The sequence below is a fragment of the Cryphonectria parasitica genome, assembly GCF_011745365.1.
Source record: "Cryphonectria parasitica EP155 unplaced genomic scaffold M406scaffold_2, whole genome shotgun sequence".
Lineage (NCBI taxonomy): Eukaryota > Fungi > Ascomycota > Sordariomycetes > Diaporthales > Cryphonectriaceae > Cryphonectria > Cryphonectria parasitica.
The window spans coordinates 5,376,812-5,395,784 of NW_024468910.1; the positions used below are offsets into that span (position 1 = coordinate 5,376,812).

Below are 18,973 nucleotides of genomic sequence, written 5' to 3' on the forward strand. Positions count from 1 at the left end.
TGATTTCGAATTGTGATCCAGTATTCTGATGTTGCCCAATCTTGAATATCTTGAATCTCATTAACTTGTTATTCTTGGTCTTGTCAGAAGTCTTGAAGCCGAAGTGGGAAATCGCAGCATCGCTCGCAGGGTGAATGGCAGAAATGACGGAGAAAGTTACATCTTTCACTGTTGCTTAGAAAATTGACTGCATCCTTCGTCTCAAACACATCCCAACACTAGAAATCAAAGCACGGAAATCCTTGGACATCAGCCAAATAGGCGCCATCACACACGCTTCAAAATTATGGCCTCCGTGAAATTATAGTGTCTCTAACAGAAACCAAGTCTAACATTAACATATCCACTCTTTATTAAAATGCTCTTGGATTTCTCACCACTTGTGATTTATGCTACCTGTCTGCTATGTCCAATAGTGGCAAGGTGAAATTTACTTACACCACGTACACGTGCTCCGTACTTGAAGAATACCAACGGCAGCAGCGCCATCGCCAATGCCACAAAACCTAGGACACTTGTCGCCCACGGCGTTCCCATCGTCTCGTACATGTCTTCTGCAAAGACAGCAAATCCAGCACCAAACAATGACCGTAGCAACGAGTTCGCAGCTAGTGCACTTGTGCTGTACTCAGCATAGCAATCAGTCAGGTACGCGGTAATCCCGAGGAACAACATAACCAAGCCAAAGCCGAACGGCACGCCAGCTACAACGCTCCACTCCCAAGGTGTCGGGGGCAAGGCGGTCCAGCCGAACCAGAAAAGACCCAGGGGTAAGAGCCATGCCACGATGATGAGGTGCGGTAGACGTGCTTCTGGCTGTGAGCCCCCCAGCGCACCCAGTTTGCGGACGTAGTGGGCGTGGACACGATTGACCAAGGGAGAGAGTGTGGCTGCGAGGGCCATACCAAGACCAATGCCGAGGAATGAGAGCCCTGAGATGCTCAGAGACCAGCCACGGGTATTCTGGAACACGACGGGGTAGGCTGTGAAATCGAGGAAGAGAACGCCGTATATGAAGGCCATGTATAGAGACAGTGAGATGAGGATGGGCTCAGTAAAAAGCATGATCCATGGTCGCGTAAGGCTGACGGCGAAGCGAGTTTTCAGAGATTGTCGGTGTTGACCTACGAACCCCGATTTGAATCTCTCCTCGCGCTCAAGTTTCTGCTGGAGTAGCTTCGGCGGGTAGGTTTCGGGCAGTGCTATGACTGCGAGGCAATATATCGCGCCAGACACGATCAAAACAACCCAGAAGTTCCATCTCCATGATACATACTGTGTCAGAATGCCACCGATGATAGGTGCAAGCACGGGACCACAGAAGCTGGCGACTGTGAAAAAGGCCAAGGGAACGGAGCGTTGCGAATCGGGCCACATGTCGATTATTGACCCTCCAGAGTTGGCAACGCTGGGAGACCCGGAGAAGCCCGCGATGAAACGAAAGATAAGAAAAGCCGCTATGTTTGGTGAAAGCGCACACCCCAGGTTTGCCAAGCAGAAGGCCAGAAACGTGGAGTAGTATATAAAATTCCTTCCTCTGCGAAAAGGGGGCATATGAGAACTTGAACACTATTCTGAGGTATCATTTTACTCACAATACCTCAGCCAAAGGAGCAAAGAGAAATGGCCCAAAGCCAAAGCCAATCAGGTACATGGTAGCGCCCAATGTGGAGGCCGTCCTTGAGGTGTTGAAGTCTTCAGCAATTGCGTGAATGGCAGGAGTGTGTACGCTTGAGCTGAATCCAACTATGCCAGCCATGCCAACAACAATGCCTGTGTAAACCCCTATCTGAAGTCGTCAGTCTCCGCAGCGATAGTCTGACAAGCATTTGGCCCTTGGTCTGTCCACTCACATTTTGACAAAATGGACCAATTGACTGGGTTTTCTACCCCACTCAAGCTTCTCACCGCATTAGCCTCGACCTGGTACTCCTCCTCTGAGGTAGCTTTCTTGGAGGCTGAGCCAGGGCTCTCCATGTTGACGAATCTGGGCTTGTAGTACTGTTAGCGGTGTTAAAGGCTGACCATGTACTGTGAATCCGATCTCGTAGGCCCTGCCCAGGTGAGAAGCAAATATATATCCCCAGAACAAAGAAAGGGCCAATACAGTTGCAAAGCTGATGTGATGTCATACTGAAGCAAAACAGTGTTCTGGGCTGAGCACGAAGTGGTGAGGCAAGATCAATAAGAGTAAGAAATGATGTCATGCAGCACGCTTCAGTCCCAGTTGGGTGTTTTGTCAGCTCACCAGAATGCCTGCAGGGCACGTCCAGACTACCTGGGTACTCATGTGCACCTGCACTGAGCAGATCCCCAAACTATCCATCCTTCGAAGGTTGGCATACGGCTGAACGGGTGAAAGAGAAACAACAAACAAATAAAATTAAACATCTGATTGGATCTGAATAAGTACTTATAGATATGGATTTAATTTGCATTTTCTTCATGTACAGTAAACTGAAAAGATGAAGACTGTGGAAATATGGTTTACTGAGCTAAGTCATATCAAGATCATGCTAGCAAGCATAATCTGGGCTGGCTGTGTATTGACAAAGACTCTTTGTGTGAATAGCTTTACGCAAGTGGAATTTACGCCGCTCTCTGCACCCTCTGTTGCCAATCAGAACCAAGTTTTCTTTGCATGACTGCAGTTGTGGCCACATGCAGAAACGAACAGAAGGATTCTGCAGCTCCCCATTTTGAGAGTATTAAGCGAAAGTTTTACGTAACTGTTTACTTTAATGCTTCCTATTTTGTTCTGGTCACCTGACGATCATCACAAGGGTGAATTAGATGACACTGCTGCCCTCTGAGCAGGCTTCATCAGGCCAGCAGAATGTGTTCGAAACACCACAAGGCAATTTGCTTACTCGCACCATGCAAGACGCAACGGAAATCTGGAAGTTTGCATAGCCTGCCTAGCCCAAGTAGGCTTCATTAAGCTAGTTACAAGGTTATTCGCCTAATCCTTCACCATGTAAAATGTAAGCGAAGCTGAAAGTTTTGAGCATAGGTGATATGCAACAACATCACGTCATAAAAAATTGCGTAAAGCCTCATGTTGAGAAAACTTTGTGATCGGCATTGAAAGTGATTGAGATGCAAACTGGGAGCACCTTAACAGGTATCATCAGGCACTTTGGCTCTCGCTTGCTGCCAAAAAAAGTCATCTACTCGCTCCTACAACATGCAAGATGCGAGCGAGCCTTGGAAGTTCTGAATCTTTTCCTAATTCAAAACAACAACACGTTCCAGGGGATGCATGTAAGCCCATCCTACGATGAGTCCGCCAATGAGGTTTTGAAAATCTCATCGCCACAAACGTCATTCTGCTGCTGTCTCCAGACGTGCAAAACGCCGCTGGAAGAGCAAGATTTGAGCGGAAAACGGCCCATCGTGAGATTTGTCGTGAGAATGGCGGAACTGTCGGCGGACCATAAATTGGACGAGTATTTCCCTGTGACTGGAAAGAGGTAGAGGCTGGTATCGTCCATCTTCTTTTGCAACATCAGTCTCCAAAGCACACTATACATTCAGTCTCCCGAAACATGATGCAAGTCGGAATCGTTGGCGGCGGCATCGCCGGCCTGTATACGTCACTGCTGTTGAAGCAACAAGGCCACTCAGTGGCCGTCTTCGAGTCCAACAGTAGAGTAGGTGGCAGAATCTACACTCACTACTTCAAAACGTCCGGGAAGGGTCATGATGCCTTCTTTGAGGCTGGTGCCATGCGTATTCCTCTTTCACCACTGCATTCATGCGTGTTCGACATGGTTCGATATCTCAACGAACACGACCTCGCCGGAGACAAGATCGAGTTCATCCCGTACGTCCTGCAACATCCCAACAACAAAATCTACCTCCAGGGCCGGGTCTGGGATGCTACGGATAAATCACTTGGTGCTTCGATGGGGTTACCTGAAGGGTTCCACGGAAAAACTGCGCGGGAGCTTCTATTCCAGGTCATGAGCCCCTGGATTGATCTTCTCAGCGAAAATCTTGAGCGTGGACTAATTGCAGTCCTTCGTTACGACCACATGACATTCCGGCAATACCTCCGTGATATTGCAGAGTGGCCGGATGAAGTCATCGACTTCGTGGAGCTCGTGATGAGCCAGACGAGCCAATATGACCAAGGCTTCACTGACTTGGTCCTGCAGACCATGCACTTTGCTAACCCCGGTAAGTTGTGACAGTCAGCCTCCGAACCGAATTAGCCAGTGATGTTCTAATCGACCTTATCCACAGAATGGGTAACTGTGAAAGGAGGACTGACCTGCATCACGGATGCAGCAGCGAAGGCACTTGGGCCGTCCAGTGTCTTTCGAAATGCGCCTGTGACGGAGATCCACGAGCTTCCCGACGGCAAGTTGGAGCTCGTGATTGAAGGTATTGCTCCCCATAAAAGGCTCTTCGACAAGATCATTTTAGCTCTGCCTCCCGCAGCCATTCAGAACATTCGAGTACGGCCCAAGTGGTCCTTCATGAAGGAGCGTGCCATCCAGGCAATTCACGAAGGCCCACTGTACAAGATGGGCCTGCATTTCCAGACCAGGTTCTGGGAACAGACAGCATCACCTTGCTTTGGCGGCCAGACGCAGACGGACCTCCGTATCAGATGGATCGTCTATCCATCCAACGATCTGGGCTCCTCAGATACCGGTTGTCTCATGGTCTACGCGGGCATGACGGACGCGCTTCGCTGGAGCTGGACCACACGGCAGCAGCGAGTGAAGTTGGCTTTGGAAGATCTGAACACCTTTTTCCGCCATCAAGGAGTTGACGTGTACAGCCAGTTCATTGAGGCTTTTGACGTACACTGGCCCAGTGAGGTTGGTGGCGGTAACACGATGTACCTTCCCGGTCAATTCACGAGATTCCACGACGTAATGAAGCAACCAGAAGGCAACATCTACTTTGCGGGAGAACACATCTCACGGCATCATACCTGGGTCGCCGGAGGTATTGAGTCTGCTCATCAAACTGTGGAACAACTTCTGGGAGGCATGCCACTCCCAGTCTTGGGTTCAGTTGACACGCCCCCGGTGGCCCCAGTTCCCCTGAACCATCTGGATATCGAGAAGAATCACAATGAAATGTTGGATGCAGATACAAGAATCGCAGTGAAGGGGTCATGAGATCTAATACGGCTCGTGCACAAAGGAGAAGACACTAAGAGTCAGAATCTGGGTGTGGTGTACAGCAATCTCAGAGATCACGTTAGCGATCTTACGAATTCGGCTATTTTTCTCTTTTCTATATCATCCATGCTTACCTCTATGAAAACCCAAGATTTTTCGGCTGTCGATTGAAGCTGAGTCTACGTATAAGGCTAATATAGCGCCTGTCGCTTGTACGGATTGTTTTTGAAGAGTGAGTCCCAAGAGAGGTGGCGAAATAAAATTTCATGGCCATCACAAGAGCTCCGTGAATATATCATGACTATACTCTACCAATGAAGAGACTTTCCAAGTCCACAGCCCATCCGAAGCATATTGCCATATCATCTAATAGTTTGCCTCTCTCAGATCACCGTTTCACAGAGCGAGTCCCATATATCGACATCCAGCCTGCTACCGAAGCTCTGTAGAGGGACAGATTTAGTCTTACAGCTTCTGTTACTTGCAGTGTTGGGGATACTGCGGACGCCTATCTCGTCGTGTGCACATTGAACAACTGGGCTAAGAACCTCAGCATCAACTTTCGACCTGAAGACCCGCTAATTCCCTGGTGACAAAACTACACGCAATTGGTTACGAGACACGGCTGAACCCCCCTACTTTGCACTTTGTTTATATATGGGCCGACTGTCAAGAGTGTCAGGATAAGAAAGTGTTTCAGGAGCCACAGTCGATGCAAGTAACCTCCTGCGAGTCCGAAAGCACGGTAAAAATCCCCATCAACTGCATTCAGCTGTATTTTGACGAAGTTGCCAAACAGGTGGAAAACAAGGACACAGCTACGAAAGTGCGTAATACTGATACAAAGAAAGCCAAATTAGAGGAGGCTCTCAAGATAGCGTTACCAGGAGTTCCTCCTAAACGCAGAGCAATAGAACTCTATTGTTGCGGTGCAGACCAGGTGCTTACGGGATCAGATCAACGTTGCAACCGATCCAACGATTCTAATTGGTGCTTCTGTTTCGGTTCATTCTTCCGTTGGTGAGATTGGCGTTTGTACAAACAACGAACAGTTCAAGTGTCATAGCCTGCATCATGCATGGGTATGCTGACAGCGTGTCGACCTCGGATTGGATACAAGAAGCTAGAGGTTCAACGAAAATGGTCTGGCATCGGCTCTGCTGGCGAAAATGGAAGATCTCCGGCGAGGAAGACGCGGACCATGGAGATGTCGCTTTCGCGCTATGATAATCAATATTCGCTTATTCCAACTTGCACGCCAGCGTGCTTATGCCCATTAACGTACTCATGTGCTACTCTGGACACCGCACGCCGGTCTCAGCACGCCGGCCCCCAGCACACCGCCTTCTAACATACATACGTCACGACAAGAAATGTATGCCAACTGAAAGCCGTCCAAAAGATATACGCCCAGCTGTACCGTCGCTCATACCGTGACGTCACTCTAATATAGCCGCCCAAATGAGAGCTATGAAATAGGCAAGAAGCCCCTTTTGCATCTGTTCTGGACTGCTAAAATTTATTTTGCCAGTCTTCTTTTCTTTTTGTTCCGTACTCAAACAATCATCACAATGTTGGACAAAAGAGTTAAAGAAGCTCCTCGGCCTTCCACCGTCCTTGGTGACACACCTGGGGAGACTCCTTCAGTTGGAGGTGATGGAGACGAGGCGCTTGACTTTCTCAAGGCTCACGGCACCGAGGGAAACTTCGCACATGATGTTGGCCGCATGAAGACGTTGCGAAGGCGTATCGACAAGCGCGTAATCCCATTCCTCTTGTTGGCCTACTTGATGAACTACCTTGACAAGATCCTGCTCAACGTGAGCCTCTCTTAACCAAAGTTCGCTGCTAGACGTGTCTGATACTTGGGAACAGTATGCGAAAGTCATGGGCCTCACTAAGGACCTCAAGCTCATAGGCAATGACTACACGAACGCGTCGTCGGCATTTTGGATCGCTGTCCTCTTCGCAGAATTTCCGAACAGTGAGTCTGTCGTTGAGCCTACTGATCCGTATCGAGTCTAACAAAATCTCCCCAGTATACTTTCTGCAACGACTACCTGTTGGAAAATGGCTGGCGTTCTGCCTCTTCGGGTGGTCTTGCGCTACCGCTTGTACGGCTGCCTGTACAGACTATTCCGGACTGGTCGCCGCTCGCGTGTTTTGTGGCCTTTTCGAAGCTGGTATTCCGCCATCATTGATGCTGATCAGCAGCCAATGGTATACCAAGAAAGAGCAAATCGTTAGATTTGTCTGGTGGTATATGGGGACAGCCGGCGGTCTTGTTTTAGGAGGGTTCCTCTCTTGGTGTTTTCAGCAGATCGACAGTGCTGCACCGATTGCAAACTGGAAAATTATGTAAGTATACAAGCTTTGTTTATATCTTGCGGACTAAGCCCTCACATGCTTTCCAGGTATATTGTCCTCGGGCTGGTCACTTTTGTGCTTTCCATATTGGTCGCACTTCTTATCCCAGACACACCCATGGAGGCTGGTTTTCTTTCTGATCAAGAGAAGATCTCTCTCCTGGAGCATGTCAAAACTAACCAGACCGGTATTGGAAATCGTCGATCTTTCTCAATGGCACAGCTCAAGGAAGCCTTCATGGATTTCCAGCTCTGGTGTCAATGGCTGATCATGCTGCTCGAAGGCGGCGGAGGTGGTGTTATCACCACATATAGCGCCACCCTCATCGTGGATTTCGGATATAATTCTAAACAATCGGCTTTGCTCAGCATGGGTGGGGGTGCAGTCAGCATTACTGTCTGCTTGCTCACGTCTTATGGTGCAAGATACTTTGGCCACCGGTGGTTTTTCTTGATCCTCATCACTATTCCTAGCCTGACTGGGGCGGCCTTGATGGCGTACCTGCCCAAATCCGACAAAACCAGCTTGTTAGCTGGTATCTATCTCGTGGACGCCATCTTCGCCGCTGTGCCAATTCAGTTCTCTTGGGTTACTGCCAACGTTGCTGGACACACCAAGAAAGCGTGTGCCATGTCCCTTTTGAACGCGGCCTTTGCCATCGGCAACATCATTGGTCCCCAGACATTCCAGGCTCAGGATGCGCCGGATTATACCCAAGCGAAGGCTGCCGTCATGTGTTTTCAGAGTGTTATTGTTGTTCTGGCTATTGTGCTGCTTTTGTACTTCAAGACTGTTAACAAGAAGCGAGACCAGAAGAGCAGCGCAGCTGGAGAAGACATTACAGACATCCAAGCTTTCGCTGGCCTTACAGACAAGCAGAATCCGCATTTCCGGTATGTATACTAGTGCAGCATACTAAGTATCTTTCACCGACCTGGTAAGTGAACATGTGAGAATGCTTGATGAGCAGGTCAAGGATTAGGAGTATGTAGAAAGCAATATATCTTTCATATATCAGGCCCATGATGGCGGTTTCCATGGCAGATGTTTTCAGGTTTCTAATTGCGGTCTGCCATAGTCTTGGTCTACACGAATCGCCAAGTATACTCCCGAAATGCTTTTGATATTTTTCAGTGTGTTAATCTGGAGCAATAATGGTCCAAGTGAGTTTGTGCGAGAGCCAGTAAGCTCAGATACCACTGGCCCCGCCTAACACTAGGTACCCTTCTTCTAAATGGCCTCACCTAGCTAGCTGTTTCTCTCTCTGGTTCTCCTTTCCTGTCCTCTCTTTCTGGCGCGCTTCAACACGATCATATTCATGGAGTTACTATTCTGTATATCAACGTCGAACTGGTGTTACCATGCTTGGTGCTATTCAAAACGAGACCATTCGACCTGCATTCTCATATCTGATCTGGCTTGAGGGGAAAGTGAGTGATGAGGAGGACTGGTGTACAATCTTAGTTCACGGCAATGGTGTCATCGTCTTATTATTTTCCAGTTGTAGAGTCATGTGACCGGGTCGATAGTGAGTAACTGCTTTACAAACGGCATTTTGCTTGGCAGCTTGTAAATCGAGGATATGACCTTTTCAAGGTAAAGTGTTTGGTATCAATAGATAAGAGCGCTATACGCTGACGCTTATATAAGCTTTGCAGGCAATGAAGTCGGGAATTATCTACGCCTTGCTACGTCCTCACCGTATTAGCTAACGACATTCTAAGTGACATTTGGCGATGCTGATTGAGTAGGAAAATTATCTACAGCCGGTCAGGCTTGCTCTTATGAACTTAGCGTTGGTTGGGTCTTCAATAGCACCGAGCTTAGCTGTTCTCATGGGCAAGGGTTCTCGCGGGCTAGGGGTCTATCACAAGATGAGCTACGCCTCACGGCATTCCCAGAGTACGATTAGTGCTTTGCAGGATGGCCAAGATGTCAGGTGCAAGCTTCAAGTGCGCAGATACGTGTAATCATACGCGCTAGTGGGAATTCTCTAAACCGTGTGCAATTGACAAGTTGGCTACACATGCCTTCTTCGTCTTTGTCACTCCAGATCTTTCAGCGCTAGATGATTGCCTCGAATGTCAGCTGAATGTATACGTATATATCATCTCGTGGCAAAAACATAGATAAGACAGCACATTGGGTTTAGGTTGTGCATCAGCGCTATTATGCTTCCTAGGCGTGCTGGGCTTTCGAGGAGGAAGGGAATGGATGCTTTGGCATGGTAAAAACTAGTTGGGTCGATGTCAATGGCGGTCTAGAAGGCATTGACACTATGTTGGGACAGGGGGGCCAAAGAATTTGCCCGCCGCTCCAGCACGGTGTGCGCACGTGTCAGCCTTGATCGGCAAAGGCCCTTGCGCATGTTGCTGCTGGCGTACATCAAGAAGCCGATTCCGCACAGTCCGGACGCGCATCTACGAAAGTATCGACCATCTGTTGCAGAAGCCTGACATCAGGCGCATCAGTCGCACCACTTGCCAACACTCTGTTGCCTTCTCAAGCTCTGCGGCGTCTCTTTTTGTCTTTTCCATAGTGTATCCCATGTTACAAGCCAATCTGTGGATTACGAGTGGTTTCATTATAGCCCGTGCAGCAGACCACTTTGCCTGCGAAGAGGCCGTCTTTGAAGACGGAAGAAATATGTTGGATGCATCGGGCACTATGTTTATTTTCAGGATCGTCTAGGCTGATCCATACAGTGGAGATGGTTGAAGGGCCTGGTACGTACCAGGATATCTGTCACTATAAGTGGGGATGAACTCGGATGGGTACAGAACCGAGGGAATCCCAGGCATCGATGGGGAATTGGTTGAACTACGCGATGAATTACCCCATACTGCACAACTATTGAGGACCCCGCAAATTCAGGCTGAGGCGGGACTGTCAGTAGTGGCTGCGGTAACACTCAAATATGGTTAACAAGCGACTTTGAAATCGAATGTTGTCAAGTCTAGAGTGTTCTACTTCACTCCACCTTGGTTCCTCTCACAACACATGTCCTTCCCTTTAAAGATACTCGGCAGTCAGAAGTGCTTGAACTGCTGCTCAATCAGTAACATCAATCCCACACCAGAGACCTCTTTTCCCGGCTGTCCTTTTATCCCGAACGTCTGTATACTGCGAAGTCTGACTTCCCCCGACTCAATGTCCAAGTCGAATCGATGCCGCCTACTTGGCCTTTTGGCAGAAAGTAGGGACAGAATTTGCCTAATAAGAAATTGTTAGGCATTCCAAAACTAAGACGTGGCAGTCTCGTTCATTCCTTTCGGGGTTTTCTGTGCGATGCTACAAGCATCCCCAGTTGGGCCTGCGGACTCCGCGTCTTCTCTAGTTAACTTGTCTGTTTCTTTCAAAGACAACCACCTCACAACCTCGGTCCGAGGGGTGAGCTATCATCAGACGCTCAAACACTTCTCATGAACCGATTTCTTGGTGATAAGTCTATAATTCTCCTTTTTAGGACATTGGACTGTCCTGAGCCCGCTTGCGTTCATCGCGGTGAGCTAGCTAGACTCATTCTGGAAACGCTACAAGAGCCACTTGTCCTAATACAAGACTCCCAACTACTTGGATTCGCCCTAATATCGTCCATTTACTAGAACCGAGTCGCGACTATTCTAAAGTCTACAGTATCTACATACTAGGGACTGACAGAGATCCTCAAGATCTCCACTATACGGGTATTTACCCACTGCATTGGCACAGCTGAAAACCCTACCTAACCATGCCGCAAGAGATCAGTTCAGCTCCTGGACCCGCCCGGTCTAGAACTAGCCGTCCTGGCTATTCTGGAAGACTGCTCAGGGACCACCAATAGGTCTAGACAACGAAAAGTTCAGTTGCGATCAGATACATGGCATCCATATTGGGGCATCAGATCATCGTCGCGATGGATTCCCGCTGAAAGGCCCTCGTCGCGATCAATCGTGGCTGGCTTGAGCCAAAATAGGCATGCCTTGCACGGGCATGGCAAGCAGGGCGACTCCTTTCTATAATCTACTACTATGTGTCTAGAAGTATATAAAGACCGTACAAGTCCCTTGGAATGATGGATTTATCTCTACAGCAGCAAGAGAGACTTCGATTTGTTTCCGTGCAATACCGTCAAGCAAGATGCGTTCCGCAGTCGCCTCCGCTCTCCTGAGCATCCCTTTCGCTGCAGCCCTGCCCGCAGCACAGGCAGAGCTCGAGGACAGGACTCTTTCTGGTGTTCTCGCACTTGAGTGTCTCGTGATCGATGCCGTTGTCACGGCCTTGTCTGCTTCCGCCGAGGCAACGCCATTCTGCTCCAGCTTCTTGGGGATCAAGACTGCGACCGTCTCCACGACATCCACCAGCACCAGCTACATCACCAATGTCGTCACGGCCACCACTGGTACTGACACCGTCACTGCTCCAACTGAGACGCTGGCTACCGTCACCGTAGATGCAGTCACCGTTCCCACCGTGACGTACACCGAGACGGCGGATGCTGTCACTGTCACTACTTGCATCAGCAGCTCCTCAGCTCTTGCCAAGCGACACCAAACGACTACTACGACCAGCTCTGCCCGGTCTTCCTCAACCTCAACAAGCGCCAAGGTCTCCACCACCTCGTCCAAGGCCTTGACTACCTCCACCACCGGCAGCAAGGCCACACCAGCCTGCCTGGTCGGCCTGGCCAGCACGGCCGTCTCCTTGGCTTGCTCTTGTCTTCAGGTTCCCACGCCTACAAGCACCGTCGTGATCGTCTCTACCGTCGATCCTACTACCGTCGTGACTTCCAACGTCGCAGCCACTGCCACTACCACGCCTGTGACGACTCCCTACTTCACGCCTACCGTCACGCCTGTAAGTCCATCGTGTATCTTATCCAATCCACTTATCCAATCCACTAACGCTGTTGTTTAGAGCACTACCGTTACCGTGACCCCCACAGCCACAGACATCTTTTGCCCTAGCCCTACTCCTGACCTGTCCTGCTCCAACCAGGGTGTCGAGTTCGCGTACTACCCCTCGCCCTTTGGTGTCAACAGCGACGGCGTCTACTCTCAATTCGATCCTACCTACTTCAAGACCCAGCAGCCAACGGTCTCTGGCGTAGCTGGGTCGGCCGGTGGTATTGGCGGCTCCTGCGCCAGCTCCACGTCAACCTTCAGCTTCTACGGTTACACCGAGTACTGCGACTACATCGCTCTCAACTATCGTGGCTACCTGTACGCAGGACAGTCCGGCACTTTCAGCTTCGACATCACGGCAGCCGACGACATTGTCCTCGTCTGGATTGGATCGACGGCCTATTCTGGGTGGGACCGCGACAATGCTTTGCTGGACGTGACTTACCCCGAGCTTGGTGCTGGAACTGGCGGCGATGGAACCATTACTGGTTCATATGTCGCGACTGCCGGCGAGTACATTCCGCTGCGTATCCTGTTCAGCCAGGGTGATGGTCCTTTCGGATTCGGCATCGACATTACGGCTCCTGATGGCACGGTCGTTCTCAGTGCTGACACAACGACGAGTGATTTCCTCGTCACTCAGTCGTGCGATGGTGTATCGGCTCCTGCTTATGCTCCTTATGGAGCTGAGCCTTGAAGTCGGCTACTGGCTTGATTGTGCCTTGCACTCTCCAGGATATCCGCTAAGACTATACCGAGGTCGTGTGGAAAACCCATCCGACAGGTATATAGACCTTGTTCATTTCTAGCCAGGTGGGAGTGGTCGCTCCTTTTGGCTGGCGCACACAGATTTGCGTTCAGCACTTTTTAGACTAGACAACAGACCTAGGCATCAACGCACGACTTCCCCTTCACGAAGTCGCTGTATTGATGACTTGAGGCGAGTTGACCATAGATTGGTAGACTAAACATAGACGATATTTTCAGTTATGAAAAAAAAGATTTTACGCAATAGAAACTTACGTTTTACTTGATCACAGAACATCTTCGAAAAGGGCAGCTAGCAATTGCCATGTCACTGATGTAGACCCTTTTCCACAAGTTGTTTCAATAAGGACGTGGCAGTATGTCCACAAATTTGAATCTTAAATAAGTGATAGAATTTGTGTTGGTAAACAGCAGGGTTGCTGTACGGTCGTCAGCATATTGTTAAATAATTGCTTATTGCTTTCTCACTCCTCGGCCACCCACTTTCTGTGGCAGGGGCTGAGCCGGTTTCTGCATTCTCTTCCCCAGCCGCTCCCTGCTCGATCCTAAAGTGGCTGAGACTCCACCACTAGCACATATGCAGATGGACTTAAGTAGCTAGTCTACAAATGGCTGCGTACATATATGTAGTGTGCACGCCTCTTATGCTGCCGTTGCCAGCCTGCTGCATTCATTTTCCATAACAATACATCTTACTTCCCAGGGGCGCACGCTGGGCTGTCTGACATGCACACGCGTAATTGAATTTTTACCCACACTTTAACCTGCCCCTTCAATCTTGTCTTGCACTTTGACAATTACGTGGTGTGTTTCAGGAGCGAGGATTTCTTATTGGAAGGTTATAAGTGTGATCATGGATGCAACGTCTCTAAGTTTTGAGCTCTTTGCAATATGCGTCAAAGGTCAGTCATCCCTTCTACTGCGAATATGGCGGGGTGAAGATGGAGAAGGGGGGGAGGGAGGAAATAAAGACAGAAAGAACCCTCCCCCTCCCCCCTCTCCTCCCCCCCCCCCAAAAAATATCAGGCGCCTTGGCAGTATCGGCTGCGGTATTTTTTGGTTCGCTGACCAAAGCTCTAGTATACAAGCTTCTCCTGGAGGCATCTGGCATGCCAAAAATGTTCCGCTACCTGCACGTTCGGCTTCGTATGGAACGTGACAAACTGGTGGATTGGGGCGTTCTTGTGAATCTCTCCGAAGACGAGCGTACACTCAGCTCAGGCCTCCAGTTGAACAGGCACATGGTCAACGACACCTTGCAGGAGATGAAGCTTGTCCTCATCGAGCTCACAAAGCTTAGCGATAGGCACAACACAGAGCTAGAGCCCGTCAGTGAGGATGATGCAAAAAGAATTAAGCCTGAGGACGTGGTAGTTACTTCTTCGAGCACCGGCGCACTGCTGCAGAAGAAGGCCGAGAGCTTTATTGAAAAGACACGAAGATTCCCTGGGCGTGTCAGATGGGCATCATTAGACCAAAAGGATTTTGAGGCAGCTTTGTCCAGGCTCACCGCTCTGAACGAGAGCATGTCGTACTTTTTCGAACGGCACCAGCGAGAGCGCCATTTGCAGATGCAGGAAAACTCTTTTATGGGGATTCTCCAGGTCAACAATAAGCTTGACGACTTAATTGCACTGATGGCCTCACTAGGCAACATGGGTCACGACAAACATTTGCTGCAGCTGACCCGTCTCAAGGCTCTAAATGTTGCCGTCGAAACTGGGCAATCAGGAGTGCTGGAAATCCCGTCTAAAGGAGATACCTTGCTTTCAATCAGCGAGCTATCCCTGATCCAAGAGGAAGAAGAACCGGAAGAGCTGCCTGATCGGTCGGCGGGCAGATACCAACAGACGTCCGTATGGATAGAGTGGAAGTATTACGAGGTTATTCGCGGCGAACACGAAGCGGTGCCAATCTACGTTGCCGACCGCATACCAAAGCTCGCAAGACTGCTGCGAGATGAGAACAAGCCGAAGGAGTGCCGCATCCCTCGTTGCCTTGGGTACGTCCATGATAAAGACAATGATCGCTACGGCTTCGTGTTTCCGAATCTAGCAGACCAGCCAGCAGGTGGCTTACCGCTGTCCCTCCACGATCTTCTACTATCAATACCAAAACCCTCCTTGACGTGGCGACTCGCAGCAGCTCGCGCGATCGCCACCTCCCTCTGGTACTTGCATGCCGCGAACTGGCTTCACAAAGGTCTACGCAGCGAGAATATTTTGTTCGAGAGAAGCCCTAATCCTGGAACTCCATCCACTGCCGACCTTTTCTTGGCTGGTTTTGAGTACGCACGGCCGGCCGACCCCAACGAGGCTACTGAGACTCCGAGCGATAATCGACTGCACGACCTCTACCGCCACCCTTCTACGCAGTTCGACATTCCTAGAGATGGGCGACGGGGGTTCAAGAAGGTCTATGATATATACAGCCTCGGAGTCGTGCTCTGCGAGATCGGAATGTGGCGGCCCATCCACGCTATCCTAGGTATCCGGCTCGAAGAGGGCATCCGGTCCGCAGCTGTCAAGGGGGCAAAGGCCACATTAGTCGAGGCAGAGACCCTGCAAGCACTTGAGGCAGAGGTCGGCACTATCTTCGCTGCGGCTGTGCAGAGCTGCTTGACTGGAGACTTTGTGCCCGACAACGAGGGTGGCTCGGCAGGCCTAGACGCCCAGCTTCAGATTGGATTTGGAGACCGGGTTATTCGTAAACTGGACTCTATTCTCGTCTAGATTTAGTAATAATAGCAACAAGAGATAGGCACCAAGCTGGCTACTGATTTTTGTCCCAGGCTCTGACATCTGGAGGTTGTTGTCGCGTATCTCGCCCATATTAACCCTCACACGACACCAAACATTGGGAAACCCCCGCCGAGTGCCAATCTCTCGGAAACAGTGGGGCTGCAGGAAGGCTAGGCAGCTTTCGTCGACGCTTACATCACGTGGCACGCGAGTGTCAGCTCCATGTCTTTCAGCAGCTGGCCAGGCCGATAATCTCTTTATCATTAGACTTGAAGAACATTCAAACCCTGCTCACTTTCGTACCTGGCAAAGAGCTCTGCCAGGTAGCACGTGAAAGTCAGAAGCAGTCCCAGCTAGCTACTTTCCAGTCGATACATCTGCTGTTACTGGGTCCTTTACGTCTGCTTATGCTTTCTACATCCCAGCAGAGGTGCTCGTCTGCGGGCTCCCCTCATTCATCGACGGAAACGACATGTATTCGGCGGAACACGGAGTTCTGATGTATTGGTGAGGATGGGCTTCTCTATAGGGATCGACATTGGCACGGCCAACACTCGCGTCGCGGTCTTTCGCAATGGCCGTCCCGAGATTATCCCTGATGCAGATGGCCGACATTCTATGCCCTCTTACGTGGCTTTCACGGAGAGATGTCGCTTGTTTGGAAGCGCAGCCAAGGCCCAGGCTACCTCCCACCCCGAGAACACCGTGTACGGCGTCAAGCGTATCCTGGGCCAGCACCTGGATCAGGTGCAGGTGAGCCGATACACGAGAGCCTCCTCCAACCACCCTCAGGAAAACAACGGCCAGATTACCATCTCCGTGGGCTACAAGAAACGATCACACCACCTGTCCCCGGTGCAGGTATTTGCGATGCTGGTCGCGCGGGCACGAGCAAATGCGGAGGCTTATCTGGGAGAGCCGGTCTATAATGCAGCCATAAGCGTGCCAGCATATTTCAACAATAGCCAGAGAGAAGACGTCCGTGATGCGGTCTTGCTCGGCGGTGTCAATCTGCTGTACATGGGCACAAGCATCGAGTCGATTGCACTGTATCACGCATTTATTAATCGACAGGAAGGCGAAAGGCTCACCCTATTTTTAGATCTTGGAGCCAGCTTCTTCAACGCTGGTTTGGCATTGATCGAGGAGGGCATCATTGAGATGGTCTCATGTGCCAGCGACAACGATCTGGGAACCGAGGATTTCGTTGACCGCCTCCATAAGCACTTCGCTGCCGAGATACAGAGGAAATGGGGTTGGGATATCAAAGATGACTTACGAGCCAAGCGTCGCCTGAGGGTGGCTTGCGAGGTCGCTATGAGGGACTTGAGCTCGATAGCATCGACTGAGGTCTACATCGACTCACTCTATGACGGCCAGGACTTTTCCGGGACTATAACTCGTATAAGGCTGGAAGAGTTGTGCCACGATCTTTTTCGTTCTACATTTCAGCCAATCCAACGCGTCCTCGCCGACGCGAAGCGGGACAAGTCCTTGGTTATGGACATTGTCATAGTGGGCGGCGGCTCACGTATCCCCAAGTTGCAGAAGATGTGGTCCGACTATTTCGGCTCAAAACCTCTAGTCAAGACAGTGAACCCAGATGAGGGGGAGGTCCTCGGAAGTTCCATATATGCCGACATCTTCTCTGGCTATGTATACTCTTTGAGAGACCTTTTAGTCTTGCCCATCCTGCCGATTAGTATCGGATTCGAAACAAGAAGAGGAATGTTCAAGATAGTCCCTCGCAACAAAACCTGCCCGACGACCAAGATCGAGAGCCACTCGCTGTATGAACTCAACTTTGGGCCCAGCGATCGCCCCACCTTGAGATTCTACCAGGGTGAAAGAGTAAGAGTCAAGGATAACTTACTAATTGGCACGCTGGACCTTGCCGAACTTCCACTTAGCTGGAGTGAGGCCAATGTGGAGACTATGATAGAGATCAAAGTCGACATCGACAACCACCAAAGGGTGATGGTCACCGCCACCGTGAAGGGCAAGTCAACCAGCCGAGCAGCGTGGCAGAGGGTGCTGCCCAGAAGCAAAGAAGTCATGGAATCCCTATTGTTACAAGCCGAGTCCTACCAAGAGGATGATGCCACGGAGGAGGCAAGAGCAGCGGAGCGTTGCGCCGTTGACTTGCGCATCGCATCTCTGGGCGAGTTTCAGCCTCCTGATTTCCAGACAAGAAGAATGATGACCTTGCTCCAGTCATTGGACAAGTTCCGCAGTTGGGTAGATGAAAATGAGACAGTAAGTCTCGCCGACTATCGCGCATGTCACCAGGCGCTTGACGAGCTGGACCGGGGCCTGAAGAGTGAGGAATTGAGGGCGGGAGAAATAACCAGGATTCGATCCCATGCCGGGGAACTGCGGGAGAAGCTGCTCGCGACCACACAGACGCCCAAGATCTGGTCCTTGCTCCAGTCGGTCGACGCCCTCGCGCAATGGGTAGAGAAAAATGAGGAGGCGGAGATTCAAGAGTATCAGGTCAAGCTGCGCTCACTGATGTCCATCTCTGTGGAGCTGATCACACTTAGCGAAGTCCCACCGAGCCGGGAGTCGACACCGAGTACTGGAACGCCCCAGCCGCCCAGGCCCGACGCTGCCACGCCATCCCAATCCAACGCGCCCAGGGGTTTCGACCAACTTTTTCCTGAGTCTGGCTGGGATGCAAAATCCAGGTACACCGATGCCGAGTTCGAGGGGATTGTCTCGTATCTGCGGAATACAGACCACCAGAGCTGGAGCAAGGTGCCGAGGATATACACTGTGCTACGTCTCATAGACCAGGTGGAGCTGGTCGACGCCTTTCTAAAGTATGACATGACAGATATATGGTTTCCATTCTCAGAAAATACACTCCCGAAAGTACTCAAGCAGCCGCACAGGGCCAAGTTCCTCCAGGCCCAGGAGGCTGTCTTCTCCAAGGCGCTTGAGCTTGAGAGAGGCTCGAAGCTCGACGACAATAAGTCGTACCGCAGGCATGCGCACTTCTCGCATGGAGAGCCCTTACCTTTCAAGGTCGTCGCCGTTCTGGGAACTGGTGCTCACGGCTTTGTGGACAAGG

At 50.5% G+C, this 18,973-nt stretch overlaps 5 protein-coding genes across 5 annotated transcripts; 4 read left to right on the plus strand and 1 right to left on the minus strand.

Moving 5' to 3' along the window:
- Positions 1-387: 387 nt before the first annotated feature.
- On the minus strand, positions 388-2,000 carry M406DRAFT_345080 (MFS general substrate transporter; the record flags this gene model as incomplete). The annotated part of the gene is made up of 3 exons (XM_040922035.1): positions 1,854-2,000; positions 1,596-1,785; positions 388-1,537 (listed from the first exon to the last, which is right to left on the minus strand). The coding sequence occupies exons 1-3, from the start codon at positions 1,975-1,977 to the stop codon at positions 388-390; spliced, it is 1,464 nt and encodes a 487-aa protein (XP_040780321.1). The 5' UTR covers positions 1,978-2,000.
- Positions 2,001-3,548: 1,548 nt separating this feature from the next.
- M406DRAFT_337587 (FAD/NAD(P)-binding domain-containing protein) lies at positions 3,549-5,312 on the plus strand (the record flags this gene model as incomplete). The annotated part of the gene is made up of 3 exons (XM_040921271.1): positions 3,549-4,182; positions 4,249-5,025; positions 5,293-5,312. 3 exons carry the CDS (start codon positions 3,549-3,551, stop codon positions 5,310-5,312), a joined length of 1,431 nt encoding a protein of 476 aa, XP_040780322.1.
- A 1,556-nt stretch (positions 5,313-6,868) lies between these two features.
- Positions 6,869-8,414, plus strand: M406DRAFT_65639 (uncharacterized protein; the record flags this gene model as incomplete). The annotated part of the gene is made up of 4 exons (XM_040924939.1): positions 6,869-6,961; positions 7,017-7,125; positions 7,181-7,499; positions 7,556-8,414. The coding sequence occupies 4 exons, from the start codon at positions 6,869-6,871 to the stop codon at positions 8,412-8,414; spliced, it is 1,380 nt and encodes a 459-aa protein (XP_040780323.1).
- Positions 8,415-13,876: 5,462 nt separating this feature from the next.
- M406DRAFT_287499 (uncharacterized protein) lies at positions 13,877-15,891 on the plus strand (the record flags this gene model as incomplete). Its single annotated transcript, XM_040918741.1, has 3 exons — positions 13,877-14,061; positions 14,240-14,421; positions 14,497-15,891. The coding sequence occupies exons 1-3, from the start codon at positions 14,013-14,015 to the stop codon at positions 15,889-15,891; spliced, it is 1,626 nt and encodes a 541-aa protein (XP_040780324.1). The 5' UTR covers positions 13,877-14,012.
- Positions 15,892-16,178: 287 nt separating this feature from the next.
- Positions 16,179-17,805, plus strand: M406DRAFT_273987 (70 kDa heat shock protein 1; the record flags this gene model as incomplete). Its single annotated transcript, XM_040918205.1, has 1 exon — positions 16,179-17,805. A coding segment is annotated over exon 1 (1,392 nt), but the record flags the coding sequence as incomplete, so codon positions are not given.
- Positions 17,806-18,973: the final 1,168 nt, after the last annotated feature.